The sequence below is a fragment of the Nycticebus coucang genome, chromosome 5 (assembly GCF_027406575.1).
Source record: "Nycticebus coucang isolate mNycCou1 chromosome 5, mNycCou1.pri, whole genome shotgun sequence".
NCBI classification, from domain to species: Eukaryota; Metazoa; Chordata; class Mammalia; order Primates; family Lorisidae; genus Nycticebus; species Nycticebus coucang.
Window position 1 is genome coordinate 127,770,155 of NC_069784.1, and position 22,205 is coordinate 127,792,359.

The window sequence follows — 22,205 nt, forward strand, 5'->3', positions numbered from 1 at the left end:
GTAATTAAACTTAAGGAAATTAATTTTTCTTTTATTTTACTGAGCAGTCTTTCAGATGTGAAAAAGATGAAACAGGGAAGAGATATACTTTAAAATTCACTTCCTTAAGTATGTATAACAAAACTGGTAGCTTTTGGAAAAAATTATTTGGTCAATAACTTGAGCAGGGCAAGTTATGTTATGATAGACCTTAGGATCCACAGCCTTCAGCTGCATAAATACAATTGGAGATGCACACAATGCCTTGCAAACTTTCCCTCAGATCCCTTTTGTTAGTCAGTTTTGTTTTCTCTAGCATAAGCAAACTAAGAACAGAAGATAAAAACATTCCCAAAGTCATTAAACGAATCAATAAGCCCAGGAAAAGAACTTTAGAAAACCACGTTAGTAATCTATTAGCTAAAATCTGCTGCTCCAAGGATAACAGTGCCCCAAATTATTCATTGAATTTGGAAAAATACCTAATGACTTTTGAGCGCCAAAACTTTTTTTTTTCTTTTAATTAAAAGAATCTCCCTCGGTGCTCAGTGTGAAGGAACAGGCTGACCACTACAACAGGTTTGTAGGCCTAAAACAGCCCAGTTCTACTCAAAAGGTAACTTAATAACTGGTTTTTGTTTTGCACATGCATGTTCACGAGTTCAAGGGCAGAGACTTCATAAAGACCTCTTGCTGCAGACAGACCGTTCCTTGTCACAGAACTGTGGTTTCCAGGGACAGGTCAGGCGCAGGATGGTCAGGATACTCACGTAACCTTTGTAGCTGGTGTCTAGCTCTGGCCCTGTGGGAGTTTTGCTCCGGATGATATTTTCAGTTTGCTGCATCTGAAATCGGCTGTCATCCAAGGCTTTGCCCAGTTGTCGGATCCGCGATTCTAAGGTGCTGTGGTCCCCTGCAGTGTCAACCATACAATCTTTACTAGACATTCTGCTTGGCTTATTTTCAAGCTGGATATTCAAGGAAAGGTTTCAGAAGTGATTTGAGGCACAGCAGCATAGAAACGGCGTGTGTGGGGATAATTATAAAGCAGATTGGGTACTATCATGCTGGTGGAGTAGACATTTAAATGGCCAAGCTGATGAATGTGCCCGACTAAGAGCCTGAGCAGACAGGGCGCTGCAAAGAGGCTCTTACAATCATGTCTGAACAAACGGCGCATCCACCTGCTGCCTCTTTCAGAGGATCCACTGATAATCTGAATGTCGTCAACGGTGCAAACCCTTCCTAAAAATCGGCAGTGGTGGCTAGTACGTCCCATGTTCTTTCTGCTGTCATTTAGCCAGTGGAGGAAGAAACGCCCTCTGACCTCTCTCTGTGATGGTGCCGCTGACAGCCCCACCACCTGCTGCATCATTCACTTAAGGCATGAATTCAAGTTACCCGGGAAAAGAGGAGCTTGGAATAGATATCAGAGTAGCAATGACTTGCTTTTATCTAAAATCAGAAATAAAACTGGGAGAAAGCTAAGATGTCAGCATGTCTACCCAGGCAGGCTCTTACCCATAGCCTAGAATTCCTGGCTCATTCTCCCAGAGTGGTAATACGTCCTTACAAAATTATAGAGTATGTGTGTGTACTTATTAAAGTGTTTGAATGGAACGTTGATCAGAGGGTGGCTAGCATAGGGTGAAAGCTGAACAAAAAGAAGCCTTTGAAATATACATAGGACAGGTCTCTCACTAGGAATCACTCAGAAAACCATACTACTTTTCTTAACACTACTTTATTTTTCTGTCCTTCCCCTTTTCTTCAAAAACTGAGATGTAAACTAGTAACTCCACGAGTCCATATCCCATCGCTGTGTTCCGACTCTTCCCTCCCCACTCTTCCCCAAATCACTGACCCTGAGCTAAGTTTGTTTAGTGTGACCCAAAGCAAAACTGCTTCTGTTTTTCTTTCTTTAATTTTTCTTGGTTCAGGAATAGTTCGGTCCTTAAAGGGAAACCTAGGGCTCAAGATACAGTGGGCTACATTTTTCATTTCAAATTATTTTATGAGATAAGACTTCTTAAATTAAAACTGTATGAATTTTTAGAGCTGAAATCTGATCTCACCCCTTGCCTTACATGGGCTCCCTGAGATGAGGAGGATGAAGCAGTGGGTGTGCCCAAGTTCACTCACACAGGCTGGTGGACTTGGAGCCAGTACCTGCACCCTGATTCCCCAGCCACAGGTAGGTCTGCAACCCAGCAAAGTTGGTGCTACCACAGCCAGGGGGACCACCAGCACACAGAGGGTGAGGACTGGTGTTTCCCTCTCCTATATTCTGCTGTTGTGGCCTCAGAGGTTGATCTCAAGGAAACATATTACCATTTTACAAGTTGGAAAGTAATTTCACTTGACTAGTGAAATCTTTTCTTGGTGTCTATCGACTGTTCTTTCTAGTCCACCAGTAAGAGAGGAAGGTTGTGCCTTAACATGCTTGAGCCACAAAGCTGTGAGAGATACAGCAGGTGTGCTAAGAGAGGAGGCTTGTTACGGGCGAGGGAGGGAGGGAGGGAGGGAGGGAGGCCGCGGCTCCCCCTTTTCGCGCCTACCAGTGGAATTTTTGATCACATTTTTTGTGAGTTTTATATAGGCCTCGGCGCTTTCAGGGATCGTTACATCTGCAAAAAGAGCACAGTTTAAGTGGACAGCTAAGTTCTGGAAACCCTGATTCCCTTGTGGAAGGAAAATAACTTTCCTAGAGAAAAAAGGAAGTTAGTCATTCTAGACACACAGCTCTGGAGCTCAGAGAGGAAGGAGTGTGGGTCCTGCTCACCACAGGTTTCCTGAAGGGAATTACAATAAGCGCTCATGGCCACGGAGAGTGCTTTACAAGCCAGGCCCTAGTATAATCACCATTTACCCTCACAGAAACCTTCAGGGTTCCTGGCTGTGTTATTCCCATTTTTTTTTTCTTTGGTTTTTGGCCGGGGCTAGATTTGAACCCGCCACCTCCGGCATATGGGACCGGCTCCCCACTCCTTGAGTCACAGGCGCCACCTTTTTTTTTTTGTATATAAGAAAACTCAGGTCCAGAGGAATTAAGTTACTTATCCAAGTTTAAACAGCCAGTTAAAGTGGCATAACTAAGAGGTCAGCCCAATCAGCCCTGTGAGAAGCCCTGTCCCATATCTTAGTATGTGAACCACATATGTAATTTTAAAAGTTTAACAGACACATTAGAAAAGTGACAAGAACCAATAAAATTAATTTTAACACTATATTTTCCTACACTGATAACGTATATCCTAGTTAAAACATGTAATCAACACAAATATTAATATTTTCTGGTCTTCCTCTGTGCTAAGTCTTTGAAATGTGTGTATTCCTGTAAGTGCATTTTCCACACACACAGCCCATCTCCATTTGCACAGTCACGTTTAAGTTTGACCGCCCCATGTAGCCAGGGGGTCACGTACTGGACAGTGCGGGCCCAGATGCCACATGCCTGACTACCAGGCTCTACTGTAATGAAAACACAGAGATGAGGGCCAGCATTTTATTTTTAGGACAGTGTCCTCTCTTGGGAGTCCAGATGTGAACCTAGATGTCCTTTTAGAGAATGCACGGGATGCATTTACAAGTGCCCCAAATCAGTCTCTGACTATTTATTTTGACTCCCTTCCCTTGTTCCTCTTTCTCGGCTACCCCTTGTCTTTCTGTGTTGCTTGGTTTTGGGCCTTCCTGGTCCCCTTTCCACACTTGTCCCCTGGGATTTCCTCCACTTGCTCTAGGACAGTTACCATTTACATGTGGGTAACGGCCTGACCTGCACACCCAGTGCTGAACCATGTGGGTAAAGGCCTGACGCCCAGTGCTGAACGGAATGCATCTCCTGCAGGGATTTCAACAAACAAACTCCTCCCCTCCCCTGTCTCCCAGCCCTGCCTCCCTCACCCAGCTGCATCACACTGTGCCCTCCCTCTGTGGTCCTTGGGCCCAGAACCTTCTGCACCTTTCACTGAGATGCCCAAGTCAGGAAATCACCTCCATCCCAATTCAATCGATCATTAGCTGCAGGTTTTCTCATGACTTCTCACATCTCTTTCATTCTTTCTATTCCCTCCACTGCTTCCTCAGTTGAGGCAGCATCCTATCTCTCTGTCTTGGATTATCAGACATTTCATTTAGACTCTATGCTCTCCTCCCTGAACATGAAAATATGCGTCCAATATCATCACCTCCCTGCCTGGGTCCTGCCGCGGCTCCCTCCCCACAGCCTTCAGAGTAAAAGCTAAACTCCGTGACCAACAGAGTTGGTCACAAGGCTTGATGAAAAGGGCCTTGTCTGTCTTACTAGTCTCTACTTTGTCTACTCCAAGCCACCCAATTGAAAGTCTGATCATTCTGGACAAACTTTAGATGACCAAAAGCAGGGAGACTAATCATAATACAGGGAGGTCCTCTCCTTTCCTCCTCACAACATTGCTGTGTCCACCTGCCTGACCGCAGCTCATCCTGGTCTCAGATCAAAAGCTCCTTTGCTGAAGCCTCCCCTGAGCTCCAGGCTAGTGGAGCTTCCATGCCACCACACGTGCACTGCTATCCTGGCACCATGTGGTTCCCACAGTCTCTTCTTATTGGTGGAATTGGGATGTGAGCCCTTTGAGAAGAAGAGGAACTGTGTATCTCTAGTACTTAGCAAAGAGCTCGTCATCTAGCACTCTAAGCATGAAATAAATTGGGAAAAAGTTGGCCATGCCAACTTTTGCACTTGACAACACATTTATACCCAGGTACACACTTAGGTAGAATTTCCCTGAATGGGAGAAGGAAGCTGATTCTTGGATTGCTGACATGTTCCCAGGGCAATGTTAATTCCCTCGTATTCTCATTTCAGATGGGCTCCAGGAAAGGCTTCTTCCTACCTGCTAAGCCAACAGCTCCCCTGAGGTAGAAATCTTTGTCCTCTTGACCCTCTTCGTCCTCAGAGGGGAGGGTCCTGGACACCGCAGACTCCAGGTCTCGACTGAGGTCATAGTCGTGATCCCACTCCAGGGGGATGGAGTCCACACTGGCCGGGGTGTCTCGCCCGGACCGCTCACTCCGCAGGGGCTGGGCGAGCGACAGGGAGGGGTTGGAGGAAGGCTGCGGGGACAGCATGCTGTCTGCAGAGCGGTCATGCCAGTGCAGGTCCGAGAGAGCCGCAGAGTCTTCCAGCTCCAGCTCCCTGTCCGAGAGGTCATGCTCATCATCTGGCAGCTGGAAGGCAAGCGAAGCCCAGCCTGTTACTGCAGTGGCTCCACCTCTCAGCAAGGTCAGCGTCCGAGCTTACCTGGACCACTTGCTTATCGTGTGGGGACAACTCTGAACTTCCTATGAGTAAATCAGAACCTTCTGATCACTTTTAAAAATGTCTTATAAATTCATCTATGTAAAAGTCTCAGTTTTATTACTGGTAAAATGGGAATAACATTAAAACCAACTTCAACAAATAAATATAAGATTAAGCAACCATGTATGATTGCACCCAAGAGCTGCAGGACGGCTCACATCAGGAACAAAGTAAGTTATCGATAGGACCACTGCTTGTCCTTTTTACCTTTTATCCCAGAATTACAATATATTGGATCATGAAAGTTTCCAAATATTCTAATCGTATCTCTTCAGATGAGATGTGATCATGGTAGCAAGTAGGAAAATAGAAGACAAAAATCCCCCCAAACCTGGCCAGGCGCAGTGGCTCACACCTGAAATCTCAGCACTCTGAGGCCGAGGCGGGAGGATCTCTGGAGCTCAGGAGTTCAAGGCAAGTCTGAGCAAAAAGAAGATCCTGTCTCTACTAAAAACAGAAAAATTAGACAGATGCCTCTAGTCCCAGCTACTTGGGAGGCTGAGATGGGAGGATCACTTGAGTCCAGGAGTCTGAGGTTGTTGTGAGCTAGGCGGAGGCTATCACCTGGGCAACAGAGGGAGACTCTGTCTTAAAGGAAAAAAAAAGAAAGAAAAAAGAAATTCACCCAAACCTAACCTCACCAGTTGAGCAATTATTATACTGCTCTTCACTTTCATCTCCTTATTTCTTCTAAAATTTCTTTATTTTCCATAAAAGATATGGGCCAAATACTCTTCTAAACTCTTTATATATATTAATTCCTTTAATGCTCAACACAACCCTTTCTACAAGGTAGTTACTGTGATTAAGCCAGTTCACAGTGGAGGAAACCAAGGCAAGAAAGGTGAAGTAACTTGCCCAAGGTCACAGAGCCATCACACAGTCAAAGCCAGGACTGGAACGCAGGCCCTCTGGCGACAAAGTCTGGGCTCTTACCCACTACACCAGCGGTTCTCAACCTGTGGGTCGCAGCCCCTTTGAAACAATGAAAATACATGGCGGCATTAGGAAGGTTGAGAACCACTGCACTATCCAATGCTACCTAATTCCACACAGTCACTCCTCTTTAAAGACAACGAAAACAAATCAATGTTACACACGGGTGGGCGGATCAGTTTCCTGTGGTATCTCTCCACGCGCCCGAAGACCTCCTGACAGTACCGGCGGAGCTCGTCCAGCTCCTCCTCCAGCACCGCCGCGTCCAGGGGCTCGCTCTTCTCCATCAGCTGCTCTCCCTGGGCAATTATCTGCTCGATCTTATTGTGGTTCAGAGAAATTTCCTGCTGGAAGGCCTAAAGAGGACAAATCGCACGTGATTACTTTTTTCATTGCTCACATAGACATAAAATAATCACAATATACCTATTTTTCATTACCTTAAAAGTACCACCAAGGGAATATTTAATTTACCATAGATAGTGACAAGCCAAGAGGCTATTACCTCTCAGTAATAACAAATGTTAAGTCAGAACAGGAATTACAAGGGATTCATCAGAACTGCATAACTAGGAAAGAGCCTTTGGCTAATGTACCACTATAGACGGGGAGGGTGAGGATAATAGGAAAAAATATTCAGACCCATCATAAAGAAAAAAAGAAAAGATAGCCCTGGTTATGCTGATGAAAGCAAAGGTGATCGATACACTGGCACTGAGATACATTTAACATTTTAAAGACCTATTCTAAACCTTTTAACATTAGCTGCCCTGATCATACTCCACGCATGACTAAGAGAAGTTATCCAAATAACGATGCCACAAATTCTTCTCAGATGATTGTCTTGTTGTTTCAGGACCTAAGCAAGGTATAATTATAATGATTTGAAAAACAAGGGATTCTGGGAGGATTATTTCAACTCATTCTGTATGTTTCAAAAAAGTTAAATCACTGGGGACAAGTTTCAGATGATAAATTTTAATTCAATACAAGAATAAACTCTTAAACAATCTAAATGGTCTTATAAAGAAAGGCCTCCAGGGGAGAAAGGAGGGTGCAGTAAGTTCCACGATCCTGTCAGAGTCCAGAAGGCGAAGACTGAACTACCACTTGGCAAAATCCTAGACTGAAGGTTTTAAATATTGATTTGCCCGTGAGAGGTCTGGAGAGTGGGGGCAGAGGGAGGGGAGGTGTTGGCACAATCCCAGCGTTTACTGTCTTAGGATTTCTTTCCTTCTGAGCGTCTATGATTAAGGGCAAGTTCCTCATTTTATTATAAAAACCAAAGGTTATGGGAACCCCAACCATTCTTTTAAAAATCCCATCGATTGTGGTATGAAAATTTCATAAGCTGCCTGGCAAATTAATAAGCTGTTAAACACTCTCCTTTTGAGGAAATCCTCATATCTAAGGTAAATCTTTTCTATTCAAATTTCTAGATAGCCACTGAATTTGAATTATATAGTGAAAAAATAAAACGTATTTATGATTAATCTGGCAACTAAGAATATCTCAGTAAAAGACCGTTATATTGCTTTGGAACATGGAGGTTGAACAAACTCAAGCTGCTATACATTACTCATTAAAAAAACAAAAACAAAAACAGAAAACAAAGCTAAACACAATAATAACAAAAGAAGATCCTTAACACCCTGGCAATCAAGTTGATAACTAAAAGGTTATTTTATTTTATTATTAATATCTTTTATATATTTTTGGATAACCAAGAACTAATTTTTCAAAAGAAGACTTCTATGTTCTTCCCCAAAAGGTCTACAAATCCTTTCAGTTTCAGACTTTTTTCACTTGATAACTTGAAAAATAATATATGTTACCTTGAGTTGCTTGATTTTAGCTTGAACATCACACTCAGAAAAGTGTTCAATATTAGTGAGCTGCAGATCCATCTCTGTTAGCCAGACCAGAATGCTGTCCCGTGCAGTTTCAAACTCCTCACGCTGGCCAATAAAATGCTGGATGTGAGAGAAAAATAACAAAAATTAAAAAGTCCACCCAGGCCAAGCGCAATGGCTCATGCCTATAATTCTAGCACTCTGGGAGGCCAATCCAGGTGGACTGCCTGAGCTTAGAAGTTCAAGACCAGGCTGAACAAGAGCGAGATCCAGTCTCTACTAAAAATAGAAAAAAAGCTAGTTGGGTGTTGTGGCAGGTGCCTGTGGTCCCAGCCACTCGAGAGGCTGAGGCAAGAGGATCTCTTGAACTCAAGAGTTTGAGGTTGCTATGAGCTGTGATGCCACGGCACTCTACCCAGGGTGGCAGAGTGAGACTGTCTCCAAAATAAAAAATAATAATAATAAATAAAAGAAGTCCATGTAAACATAACTGACATGGCACAGCCAATTCCAGTGTTCTTCTGGAAAGTCATTTTCTCAACAAGCGATGGGCGCCCTACAATCCTTTGCCACTGCACGTCCCCTTTCCCATCTTACAAAATCCTTGAGATTTATGTCCCAATATTGCATTTGAAAATGGCCCAATCCTGTCCTCCAGGCCTCTCAGTTACAAACGAGGCAAGATGACAACCTTGAGTCTGCGCAGGATGGAGGTGACACGCTTCTGCAAGTTGTCCCATCGCTGGTTGCCTTCGTGAACCATCTGTTTCAGGCTACTGGCCGAGTCGGTGCGATTCTCTCTGGCCAGGCGGCGGTACTGCTTGTTGATCAGCTCCAGCTGCGTCAGGCACTCGTGGACCTGTCGCTGAAAGGCCTAAGACCACAAAGAACGACACTGGTGTGGGAAGCGGCCAAGGGTTCTGGTCAGGAGGGCGGCAAGTTACGCGACTGCAGACAGAGGGAAGGGACGGTTTCTAATGACAGTGGCATCCCTTGACACAAGCAAATTTAATCAGCATAGCTTAAGAAAAAATAGTGGCTTAATCAAAACATGAAAGAAAATGGGGAATAGTAATAAATGCACACACATACAGACAGAGATATAATGTGTGTATAGATTTTAAAATAATTAACAGCCGGGCAGCGCCTGTGGCTCAAAAGAGTAGGGCGCCGGCCCCATATGCCAGAGGTGGCGGGTTCAAAAACGACCCCGGCCAAAAAAATCTGCAAAAAATAAAAAAATAATAATAATAATAATTAATAGCCCAGAAACAAATTTTCCTACAAAACCAACCATTACAAAAATATACGTGTGTGTTTGTTTTCTGAAATGTGTGTTTGAAATGTTCAATAGTTCTGGTGTCAATATTCAGAAAGGACATCCATAATGGCAGCGTTTGTTTACAAAATATGTAATTTCCTAAAAATCTAGAAATCGCCTCAGTTCTGCTGCTGTTAAGAAAAAAACCTTAATCGACTTTTTGCAGAAAGTCCTCTAAAGAGAAGCTATTATGAACTTTAAAAAGAAAAAGAGCAATTTAGTAAAATATAAGTAATTTTATATTTTAAAAAGTTTGGGCAGGGTTGTAATCCTAGCATTTTGGGAAGCTGAGGTGGGTAGCTTGCTTGAGTTCAGGAATTAGAGACCAGCCTGAACAAAGTGAGACCCCACCTCTACTAAAAGTAGTAGAATTAGCCAGGTGTGGTGACAGGTGCTTATAGTGACAGGTGCTTATAGTCCCAGCTACTTGGTAGGTTGAGACACGAAGTCCCTTGAGCTAGGAGTTTAAGGTTGTTGTGAGTTGGGCTGAGGCCATGGCACTTTATCCTGGGCAACAAAGTGAGACTCTGTCTCAAAAAAGAAAAAAAAAGTTTGGAATATGTTCTATTTCTTTTTTATTGTTCCTATGAATTATTCACAGTTTTGCAAGCCATGTTAGAGCTAGTACACCACCTTACATGGAGGTGTCTATTCACTTTTGAAGACACCCCTCTTGCCCTATGAGATACTGAAGGTAAGCACTATTTCTACTTTTCTCCCTGTAATATAGAATAGCCATAGCATAAGGATTATTTGGCTAAAATTAAAGCAAACTCTTCTTCTCAAACTCATTCATATGATTTATGACTTATTTTTATCCTGGTATTAGACAAAATTTTTGTAATCCCCCAACTGGACTATAGTCATCAAATCCCCCAATTCTGTTTTTCTTGGCTTATCATAATGTTTACATGCTACTACATTTCTGCCTCTTAAACAGTTTTCTTTCTGGGAGTTGCTTTAAGAGACTTCATCCTAATAAATCCTATCTGTTATTCTATAAAACTTTAAGTTATTTCCCCAGCAAAGGGAGTTGAAATTTTGCCATTGCTGGAAGTCAGCATATGTGTTTGTCCACTGGAGGGAGGGTACGGTCCCCAGGGCCGGCACCCCAGCACAGCCAGACCCGTCCCAAACATTCTAGCAATAGAATGAGCCAAACACTGTCCTCAGGCAAAACTTATTTCTGTGATTTATTTCTATCTCTTAAGAAAATTAACTAAAAGATTAATGAAAAATGATAAAACTCATCATAAAAGATAACTATATGGCTAACTTTTGTTATAAAATCTGAGGGTCTAAAATAGCATCAAAAAGGACCTTATATAATCTGCTCTGTAGTATAAGCCAATTATAAAAGGTTTTAACCTTTATGAAGCTGAGCCTGTGATAAGATGCAGTTCAGCAGCATCTCTCCCAGCACCGGTTCACATCGAGATGACCTGGAATCTACTACACAGTTTATGGTGGCTTTTTACTAGAAGTTTTCTAAGGTGGGAATTTTTTATATAGAAAATCTTTTTTGCTGAAATGAAGGGATACAGTTGCATATAAATCCATTCAGAACTCAGAAAAAACTCTTACTTACTTCATTTAGTACTTGAATGTCTTTATAAATTCATCTATCTATCTAGCTAGCTATAGATAGATATATATCTTAGATTGGCCAGGCACCGGATGGCTCAGGCCTGTAATCCTAGCACTCTGGGAGGCCGAGGAGGGAGGATCCTTTGAGGTCAGGAGTCCAAGACCAGCCTGAGTAAAAATGAAACCCTGTCTCTACCAAAATTTAAAAAGTCAAGTGTTGTGGTGGGTGCCTATAGTCCCAGCTAAAGGGGCTGAGGCAGGAGGAACTCGGAAGCCCAAGAGTTTGAAGTAGCTGTGAGCTCTGACACCACAGCATTCCACCCAAGGTGACAGAATGAGATTGATATATATCTTAGATTTTAAATCCCATAAAAACAAAAAGCAAACTTCCTATTTTTTTTAACAAGCCTCAGTAAATGCCCGGTTATCTCCAGCAACGTAAAAGTGAGTCAGGATGCCACCGAGAATGATCAGAATGAATCGGAACTGTGTGCTCTGCCTATTAGTGGGAATCAGAGGGAAAAGAAACTTCAGATTGAGAAACGGTCCACTTTGGGCTATACGTCAGGTCCTCTGTGAAAATGAGACGCAGCTTGGGCGGTACCTGTGGCTCAAGGAGTAGGGTGCCGGTCCCATATGCCGGAGGTGGCAGGTTCAAACCCAGCCCCGGCCAAAAACCACAAAAAAAGGAAATGAGACGCAGCTGAGAAGTTGAGTTTCATCATATCACAGTGACAGAGCGGACTAAAGATTGTGCAAACAGGTGAGGAACTGGAATCAATTATTGAATGATTCCCTGCTTAAGGAGTGTAATTACACTACTGCTATTTTTATCTCAGTGTAATTGAAAAGCCTTGGTGATTCAAAAGTAGAATTGCTTTTCACTGTGAAATTAGAAATGGATTATAAAGAAAACATTTTATCCCATGAAATAGAGCCAATTTTGTCTTATCAATGATCATGTATACATATATATGATTATATACAGGGTAGACTAAAGTTCATGTGCAATTTACTACGTTAAACTATTTTAAATTGCACATGAGCTTTATGTCCATCCTGTGTGTGTGTGTATGTGTGTTATTTATTTATTTATATTTAGAGGAGTCATGATTCTTATTTCCTAATAGAACTTTTCATCATTACTACATTATTTGTAATTCTTGATAATCTTAAATTAAAATAAAAATCTCTTTTCTGCCCTTCTTTGCCTATGTATGAAGTAATAATAAAAATGGCTACAAAGTCCTCAGCCAGCTATTTAAACAACTAATGTGTAGGTGAACGGTTAGTTTTTGCCTGAGAATACCAACCACCTGCCGGCTACTTTAATACCAAAATAAAGATTAAAACTTTGGAATTATAAATCACCTCGAATGTCTTTAGTTCTTCCTTGGCAACTATATAAATCACCCCAGAAGACCTGGGGAGAGCAGCTGTCCTTTCTGAAATCTTCAGCCAATCTTCAAAACGGGAATAATCATCCAGAAACTTCTGCCACAGTCGCCAAGTCTCTTCAATTCTGGGGCAGAAAATGAGAGAACAGATTCTGATTATTTGGGACTGTTCATGCTCCTGAACCCTTCCCGATGCCTGCAGCAGGACTGAGGGTGCCCAAATGCACAACTGTTGTGCCCAACAATGACTGTGCCCTGGGCCAAACTGACCAGGGAGAAAAAGAGACAACTGTTTGAGCTAAAATAAAACAGCTGTGTGTGTGTGTGTGTGTGTGTGTGTGTTTAAAGAAAACATGTCCCACGGCTCTGGATTTGGAATTAGTCAAAAAGAATATTGCAAACACATAACATGAGCAGTCCTGGCTGTGTGCAGGGGAGTTCAGAAGCACAGCTGACATGCTGACGGTACACGCTCCGGCCAGTGCCCACCAAAATGAAACTGAGGTTTGAGAATCCACTGAAGTCCAACATCAAACTCACCCTGACAAAAGTCCACCTATGACAACAAGATGAATGTGAAGCTTCCCAGAGTCCGCTGGAGAGCGTGACAGTGTGTTTTAAGTCATTACGGTAATTTTATAACACCATGGCATTTTGTCATCTTAAATTTCAAAGAGCTTAAATATAAATAATACCTTTATATCATTTCATTTTTAATAAACACATTACTTTTTCATAGCCACAGATTCTATAATATTATGCTTGTTTCTTAAGAGTGTATTTTAATTTTTCTATATTATATTTTAACTGTTAAGGTCAGACGTCACCTGGCTTGCTATGTTTATACATTGTTTTTATACCTACTTATTTTCCTGACTAAATGTAGACAACAGCCAATTTGGGAAGCCAGGGCTCTTTCTGGACACCGTAACCATAGGAAATAGTGAACAATGGGTACCCTGGGTAATTTATTTTTTCTTTTCGATCATTCTCTTCCCTAACTGTTCAAGCACCACTGGCTTACTTGAGCCTCCTTTCCATGGACATAGCACAGATATTTCTCCACCGCCGGTCCAGGTTTCTTGTGGCCTGCTGGATGGAGTCACACTCGGCATCAGTGGCACAAGCATCACAATCGTGCAGGAGGACTTCACACAGGTTGAGGACAGAGGCGACTCCCGTGCTGTGCTTCTCTATGTCTCTCTGGAGCTCCTGCGGGGGATGCAACATGCTTCACTCACACACTGTATGCACACAGCTGAGTGCCGCTGAAGCTGTGCTCGCCCCCAGATGGCTATGCCGAACCTCGACAAACGTGTCATTGGCATGAAGTTTATAAAATCCGGCGAGCTTGGACATTCGAGAAAAAGGATCTAGAAGTATTTTGGCTGTGTGAGCAATGCCAAAATACAAACAGAACAAATGAAGTAGAATACGCTAAGAATAAAACTAGCTTCTTTAATAAAAGTGAGCAATGAATCTTGCCCCCGATTCATTGGGATTAGGGTGGAAGTCCACCACTTCCACCCTAATCAATCACGAGACCAATCATGGAACAGTCATATCCCTCAGAATCTGCAGGGGATTGGTTCCAAGACTTCCCATGGTTACCAAAATCCATGATGCTCAGGTCCCCGATATCAAATATTATAGTATTTCCATACAACCTATGCACATCCTCCTGTATAAACGAAATCATCTTCAGATAATTTAAAAGACCTAATACAAGGTAAATGTTGTTATACTACGTATTATTTAGGGAGCAATGACAAGAAAAAAGTCTGCACATGTTTAGTACAGAAGTAATTTTTTCCCCAAATATTTTCCACTTTCAGTTGACAGATTCCACCACAAAGAGGGTGGGCTGTAGGTAAGCACCTGCTAATGGCTGGCTTGAAGAACTGGGATTTGTACCCCAAAGATCTGCAAACCATTTTAAACAGTTAATTCACCATTGTTAAAAGGTAATGTGGTTATCAACGGACAAATGGATAAAGAAATTATGATATATATACATATGGAAATGGAAATATATAATGTAATACTATTTGGCCATAACAAAGAATGAAATTAGGCTGGGCACAGTGGCCCACACCTGTAATCCTAATACTTGGGCAGGCCAAGGTCGGAGGATTACTTGAGGCCAGGAGTTTGAGGCCAGCCTGAGCACATAGCTCTACCAAAAAAGTAAAAAAGCATGAGCTGGCCGTGGTGGCCCAGGCCTGTAGTCTCAGCTACTTGAAGGCAGGAGGATGACGTGAACCCAGGAATTTGAAGTTGCAGTGAGCTCTGATGATGCTATTGTACTGCAGAAAAAGGAAATAAAATTATGTCACTTGCAGAAACATGGATGGAACAGGACATCATTTTGTCAACTGGGATAAGCCAAGCCCAGAAAACAAACATTGCATGTTCTCACTTATATGTGGGAGCTGAAAGTTGGTCTCATGGAGATAAAGAGCTAAAGAATAGAAAGCAGCAGCTGGGGAGGGTGTGTGGGTGGGGGTTGTAAAGGGAGGCTGGTTAGTAGGCACAAACATTGGGTTAGATGGAAGGAATAAATTCTAATGTTCCATAGCAGAGTACAGTGACTCTAGGTAGCAACAATGTATGGTTTGGTTTGAAATGTCCCCAAAACAGAAATGTCACATACTTCAGGTGTATCATAGTTCAGGGACACCCCATTAAACAGTCCATGCGTGTAATAAAATATGACATGGACCAGGCACGGTGGCTCTTGCCTGTAAACCTAGCACTCTGGGAGGCCGAGGTGGGTGAATTGCTTGAGCTTGGGCATTTAAGACCAGCCTGAGCAAGAGGGAGACCCTGTCTCCACTAAAAATAGAAAAGTTAGCCAGGCATTGTGACACACACCTTGTAGTTCCACCTATTCAGGAGGCTGAGGCAGGAGGATCACTTGAGCCCAGGAGTTGGAGGTTGCTGTGAGCTGTGACGATGCCAGCACTCCACCCAGGGTGTCAGACTGAGACTCCGTCTCAAATAAAATAATAAATAAGCGTATCTCACGTATCCCACGTCTATGTGAAAATGCTGCATCAATTTTAAAAAGTGTAACAGAGTTTAAGAGATCTCATACTATTTACGTATGCTATCAGCAGCTTCCTCAGAAAGCAATTTTAAATGTAGGAGAGAAATAAAAAAATTATGATAAAAACAAGGCATTATTGAATTTCCCCAGAGTCCTAAGTCCTTGCTCGTGTGACTATGGTTATTGAATATTTTTCACATTTGAGGAACAAAATATGCTGTGAATCTATTTCATTTCTTATATAACTTTTTAAAGGATGAGGTAAGCCCGTCAGGTCATCTAGTCCAACTGCTTCCGCCCTGGAAACTTCTCTCCCAGAGCACGCAGACACCTGCTCCCACTTGGACGGGGGCTGGGAGGCTGCAGGGCAGCTGTCATGGGGCCGTCCCTTCACCTCTGTCCTGGCAATTCCCTTTCCCCAGAGCTGAACAGCACCTTTGCTCTCATTTTAGTCTTTGGGGTCTGCATCGCACCTGTTAGTAGCTCCCTGAAAAACAGGTGCATAAAAGGTACACGTTCTATACATTAGATGGCAGGGTATGTCATTCTAAATTATAAATATTTTCCTCACCCTTCTGAAAGCAGCGTGACGCTGTCTTCTAGCTTCCAGTGTTGCTTTAGAGAAGTCAGATTTTTTTTTCCATCCTAGAAAACTTTAAGGTCTCTTTATCCCTTACATTCTGCTATTTTATGGTGTGGTACCCTGGGACGGTTTTCCTTTGTTTTAAATAATTTTCCTGGGTTCTTGTATGGTGCTTATGATCTGGAAATGTATGCTTTTCATTTGACAATTTTTGTTTTACATTGGTAACTTCCTCCTCTCCATTTTCTTTATTCTTTTTATTTTGAGGAGGGGTGACCTTTATGGAATAACTGAATTAGGTTTCGAAACTCTTGCGTTAATCCTCGAACTGCATTATATTTCTCCCTTATTTTTCACTTATTTACCATTTTGTTTTATTTTGTGGGAGATACTCCTAATTATGAAAATTACTTTAAAAAATGGCATTGTGTTCTTTTATTAATGCAAACTCTCTCATTTTTATGAGGCTTTTTCTTTCTTTTTTTTTTTTAAGGCTTCTTCCTCTCTGTACAATGTATTTCCTCTGATTCTTCCTCTCATTTTTTCCCCCCTCTCCATTTATTTTGGTTTTTTCTTTAATGGTGGAAGCTTTAAGTGGTGGGGATTCCCACTTATCCACAGATATTTCAGAGTGAGTTAGTCACTGGAACCTGCCTGTGCATTCTAAGGTGTCTCAGCCACCAGGCTTTGCTGTGGCCAGGTAGGAGAGGTCTGGCCTTTTCTGGGGTGGCCGTAAGTCTCACCACCTGGGGTATTTTCTCTCCTCTAGTCAGTTTCTCCAGAGAGGACAGCGCTAAACTCCTGGCTGGGTATAAGCCTGCTGACTGACATTGTGGGAAGCAAGCTGGGGACGTGGGGCAGGAGCCACACCTCTTGGTACAAAGCCATTCACTTCACCTCTCTGTTTTTAATAGGCAAATTATTAGCTTGCTGCTAATCCAAACTCCTTCTGGTTTCCCTTCTCCACAGAACAATCTCCTGGTCTTCTCCCAGGGTCAATCAAGCAGAGCAGCCTGGCTATCGGGGCTTGGGGAGGATCTGCCAGCACACTTCTAATTGAGCCTTCTGAGCCATCTTCCCCTTTACAGTCTCTAGACAGACATGCAGCTTCACCTGCTCTTTGCTTTCTGAGTCCTGGAACTCTGTGGCAAGAGCCAACTCTCTCCCCCAGCCCTCCTGCTAACACAGTCACTGATGTATCCACTTTCTGTCTTCCAGAATCCCAGTGGAGGTCTGTCATCTCTACTGTTTTCTCCCCAGTATCTTCGCCACTATGGATTTGATTTTTCTCTCCTATCATTTTATTTTGATTTTATTAGAAGGTGGGGCTATAATGCCTGTGAACAATTTTCCATATTCAAGTACTTAATTGATTTTTGTGCATTTGCTAAAATAGAGTGCTGGCCACAAGCATTTTACTCTTATCACTGCTCATATCATTAGCATGTTCTCCAGAAGAATGTGGGGAGCTGGAAGCCAAGCATGACTTCCATAGTGCCAGTCAGGGTTTCAAACCTCGGTGTCCATCGGAAAATTTTAGTTTCATAAAAACTAAAAATTGTCTGGCTGACAAAATTTTTTTTAAAGCAAGGCAAATATAGTACATATTTCACAATAACTAGAGAATTTTGAATGTCGTCACCACAAAGAAATGACAAATGATTAAAGTGATGGATATGAGAATTACCCCAATTTAATTATTATACTATATATATATATACACACACACATTAAAACACATTCTGTGCCCCATAAATATGTACAATTATTTTGTGTCAATAATAAAAAATGTAAATGCTAATTTACATTTAATATTTTAATAAAACCCAACACTTAAAACTATATTTTAACACCTATTTAGCCAGCTTAAATAGTCTTTAAAATAAACTATTTCATAGGATTTTAAAAATAGATGCTACTTATATTTTCATTTTATAGCATTTTTTTATTGAGTCATAAACACATAGATCACGTATACATTGATGCCTTTATGGGGTACAATGTGCTGATTTTAAATACAATTTGGAATGCTTACATCAAACTAGTTAATATAGCCTTCACCTCATTTACTTAATTATGTGTTAAGACATTTATACTCTATACTTAATAGAATTGACACGTACCCTTGTAAATATTAGTAGGAATGGTCCCACCGTTTACTCTCCTTCCATCAAATCTCCCCCCTCCCCTCTCATCCCCCACCTCTTCCCTCCTTCATCCTGGGCTATAGTTGTGACTTATCTTTCATATGAAAGTGTGAGTGATTATAAATTGGTTTCATAACAGTACTGAGTACATTAGATATTTCTTCTTCAATTCTTCAGATACTTTACTAAGGATAAAGGTCAGCAAATTGGCTTCAATGGCCTCAATTTAATGGAAGGATTACCAGGGTCTCAATAGAATATTCAAGGGTAATCTAAAGGCATGGACTAAAAAGTTATTCATTTATTTTATTTATTTATTTATTTATTTATTTATAAGAGACAGGGGTTCACTCTGTCATGCAGGCCAGAGTGCATGGCTGGAGTAACCTCAAACTCCTGGGCTCAAGCAATCCTTCTGCCTCAGCCTCTCAAGTAGCTAAGACTACAGGCCTATGGCACCATACTTGGCTAACTTTTTAAAAAAAATTCACAGAGGTAGTTTTCCTATATTGCTCAAGTTGGAGTTGAACTCCTGGCCTCAAGCAATCTTCCCACCTGGGCCTACCGAACATTAGCCACGACACGGGCCTGGAGTAAGGATAGTTCTTTCTAATGGTGAATTTATGGCGTTTAGTACTGGGAACTGGAGCCTGGAGGGGTGGGAGTTGACCATTTCTTCTGTGTGTCTCTAAGGTCATCCTCTTTTGCTTGGCTGGACTGTCCACAGCATGCCAGTGAGACATGCTGTCTTTGCTACATATGTGAAGGTGAAATTACAAGTGTGTGGCCTGCAGGTCATCCAATCCTCCTTGCCAAACAATTTTTTTTTAACTCTAAAAGTCGTTTGTAATGTATTCGAACTATTAAAAACAATCTAAAAAAAGTCCTAAGTATGTATCATAATCTTGCCCCCAAACACTACATGCAAAATATAAGGGCTCCTTTCTATGATAGTGGGCTAGTGTGCTAGTGACCCACAAATAAATAACCAAATGTGTCAACCTGTCTGGTTAGATAACTGCAACCCAAACTTACCTACTATTTTAGAATGGCTTCTTAGTGGGCTAATGATACTAGCCCATGATGGGACAAACATCTTTTTAAGTCAACTCTGTAATGACACGGAACCTATTTGCTCCAAACAGCTACCTAGACAGAGCCCCCCTTCCTCAGCGTCCTGCCTAGCTTCCTCCTGACCTTTCATCGGAGTTACCACCTCATGCTCACACCGGCTGCATCGTGGCCCCTGGAGGACAGGTATTCCACAGCTTATTAACTTCATTTCAATTTTAGGTCCTACCTGCTGCTCACTGAGCTTTCTCTGTATTTCCTCTGAGTTGCAGGAGTCATAGACTATTGGCTTGGCCAGCTCTGACTCGATGTGAGCGAGCCATGTCCTCAGGCTGCTCATGTTCTTATCCAGCTGCTGCACAGCCACCAGGGTCTCCTTCAGCTTCTTCACCCTGCGGACAGAGAAGAGCATGACAGCTCCAGTGAGAGCCCCACCCGTGATTCCCCCACGTGCAGAAGTGAGCACTGGGTCTGAAGCCAAACTGTGCTGGTCCATCTGGCTCAGCTATTTCCGGCTTTGAGACTCTATGCAGGCTGCACAGCTTTCCTGGGTCTCTATTTTATTGTGTATAAAATGGGGATTTTATAGAGGACAAGAGCACTTGTGAGACTTACATAAGTTGAATAACGTAGGGGAAATATTTCCTAGTGCATGGGAAATATTCAATAAATATTAATAAATAAACTCCATACAACTATAATAATACTACAATGGTGACAGAAATCTCATTGTTGTAACAAAAATTATTTCCATAATAACATAATTTATACTCCTATGAGTAGAGTATGTACTTAGGAAAAAACAAACTTTTCAAAACATTTCTAACATATTGCCTATGAATAGATTACACAGCTACGGTTCTGATGTTGACCAAACTTGATTCGAGCCCTGTTGAGTTGTAGTTCAGCACCTTTGTGGCAGAAACTCAGTTGAAAGAAGAAAGCACCCATAAGACAAACCATCAGTGAGATATCACACATGCACTGAAGCAGTCTGAGAGATTACGTTAAAGGTAACCGCAGACCTTTCGGATTGTGAGCAACAGAGTGAAGGAGCCAGGTCTGTACGTATCCAGTTTTCTAACTCCAGAGCCCAGGTTAGCTAAGTGTTCACTGCACAGCACACTTTTAAAGAAAGCCTTTTCCTTTTTTTTCTTCTCAGGAAGCAGGAAAAAAAAATTTTTTTTAAGACTGTCATTTATTTTATAACCAGGTGGACATCTGATGTGTGAAATACTGAGAACACAAAGATAACTAAAACTTAATTCTTTCACTTATGAAATGGACAATCTGACCAGAAATCTGGATGGGTAAATAATGAAACGTAACACAATGTGGCAAGAACCTAACTAAAGAAATGAACCAAGTCTCTGGTCAATAAATGAGGAGAGATAAATTCTACCTGGCCATGTTCAGGGAATAATTCATTCCTTTAGTCTTTCTCCATTTGTTAATTTTTTTATTCCTTCCACAAATATTTATGGTGCTAGGTAGACATGGTTCAAGTTAACAGAAATACAACGACAACTAAAGCTTCATCCTTTTCAGAGAGCAGTTTAGAATTTGATGAGAAGGAAATGAAGAGATTAGCTGCATCTGGAGAGATGGATTAAGCCAAAAGGAACCTCTGGCTCAGGAAACAAAGGGAAGAAATGCAGAGATTTTTGAGGTCAATGAGTGTAGGAGTGCTGGAGACTGGTGATAGGGAGGATGGGGAAGACAAGTAGAGGTGGGGAGAGATAAAAAGGGTGGGTGGGCCAGAGTCCAATTATAAAGATCCTCTTACAAGGAGAGTGATATGGTTGAGAGGAGGTTAAAGGGGCGACAGGGAGGTGGGAGAGAATTATGGGCTCTAGGACAAGAGAGTTAGAAAGGGCCCTGAAGTGAGATGAGGGATTTGGGTTGGGTGTGACCTAGTTAACCAAGCATGGGCTATTCCTGCAAAAGACAACTTCTAGCCTGTGACACGTGTCCTCCTCCAGCCCATGAATGATCCCCCCATAGAACAAAGCTAAGGATCCCCAGCACAGAGCAACAGACACCATGGTTGCCACAAACATCATGAGACTAACAGACACAAGGCCATGATTAGTAAAATAACAGTTAACAGACAGAGTTGAGAAAATTGGATTTATGTGACCACTGAGGAAATTCACAACCTGTGAGAACAGGACAGCAGCCTGAAGGTCTCAAGAAACCAATGGGAATCCTTACAGATAAATACAGGAGGAACTGGGATGGAAGCACTCACATGGTAGGCTGCCTCTGTGTGGGTGTCTTCCCTCGCTGCGGAGGAGGCCTTTCTCCATTCTCCTGGAAAAGCCTGTGCTTATCTCGGATTTACTTAAAACAAACAGACAAACAACAACAACAAAAACCCTTCCTTTTCTGTGATAATGGGGTCCCAGCTGCCTCATTTTCCACTTCCCCAGTTTCTTGCTTTTCCTTTGACTCAGCCAAACTTGCTAGTTCTGGGGGGTGAACTGAACCAGGTCCACTGAACAGCCCAGAGGTGAACTCTCACCTTTAACAGAGAGAATGGATTTGCATGCTGTTTCCAACACAGTGCAACTTCTCCAAGGTTTATCAGCAAAGTAATGCTAAGATCAGTTCTGATGCTGAGTATGCACGTTTGAAATGGGAATGTCCTAGGAGTCATTTCAGGAAGCAGAATCCTCCCAACAGCTTACATCAAAAAAGTCTACCCGAGAAAGACAGCAGGAAGGGAGGTGAGGAAGGAATTGCTAAATTCCACCATGGGAGGCTGAATTAAAAATGATGTGTTTTCCAAGTGGGGGACTAATTGGATGCTGCTGCCTCAGAGTGTGCAGGAGAAGAGCAAGTTCTTGGGATTAATGCCTTAAATTTGGGATAGGATGAGTCTGAGAAACCAGGTAGGAACACACAGAAACACAGTTCTAAGGTCCAGAGGGCGGAAGGA

At 42.2% G+C, this 22,205-nt stretch overlaps 1 protein-coding gene across 3 annotated transcripts in view; it reads right to left on the minus strand.

The window, feature by feature from the left end:
* The window catches only part of SYNE1 (spectrin repeat containing nuclear envelope protein 1), a 467,802-nt gene that overhangs the window by 19,565 nt on the left and 426,032 nt on the right, over positions 1-22,205 (minus strand). For 2 of the 3 annotated variants that reach the window (XM_053590504.1, XM_053590505.1), the window contains 9 exons: positions 19,494-19,656; positions 13,439-13,626; positions 12,389-12,539; positions 8,801-8,983; positions 8,092-8,229; positions 6,421-6,612; positions 4,854-5,187; positions 2,538-2,606; positions 750-892 (listed from right to left, as the gene is read on the minus strand). In XM_053590504.1, the coding sequence (XP_053446479.1) occupies positions 750-892; positions 2,538-2,606; positions 4,854-5,187; positions 6,421-6,612; positions 8,092-8,229; positions 8,801-8,983; positions 12,389-12,539; positions 13,439-13,626; positions 19,494-19,656 (1,561 nt within the window). The remainder of the gene's footprint in view (positions 1-749; positions 893-2,537; positions 2,607-4,853; positions 5,188-6,420; positions 6,613-8,091; positions 8,230-8,800; positions 8,984-12,388; positions 12,540-13,438; positions 13,627-19,493; positions 19,657-22,205) is intronic. The other variant, XM_053590506.1, reaches the window with a different exon arrangement.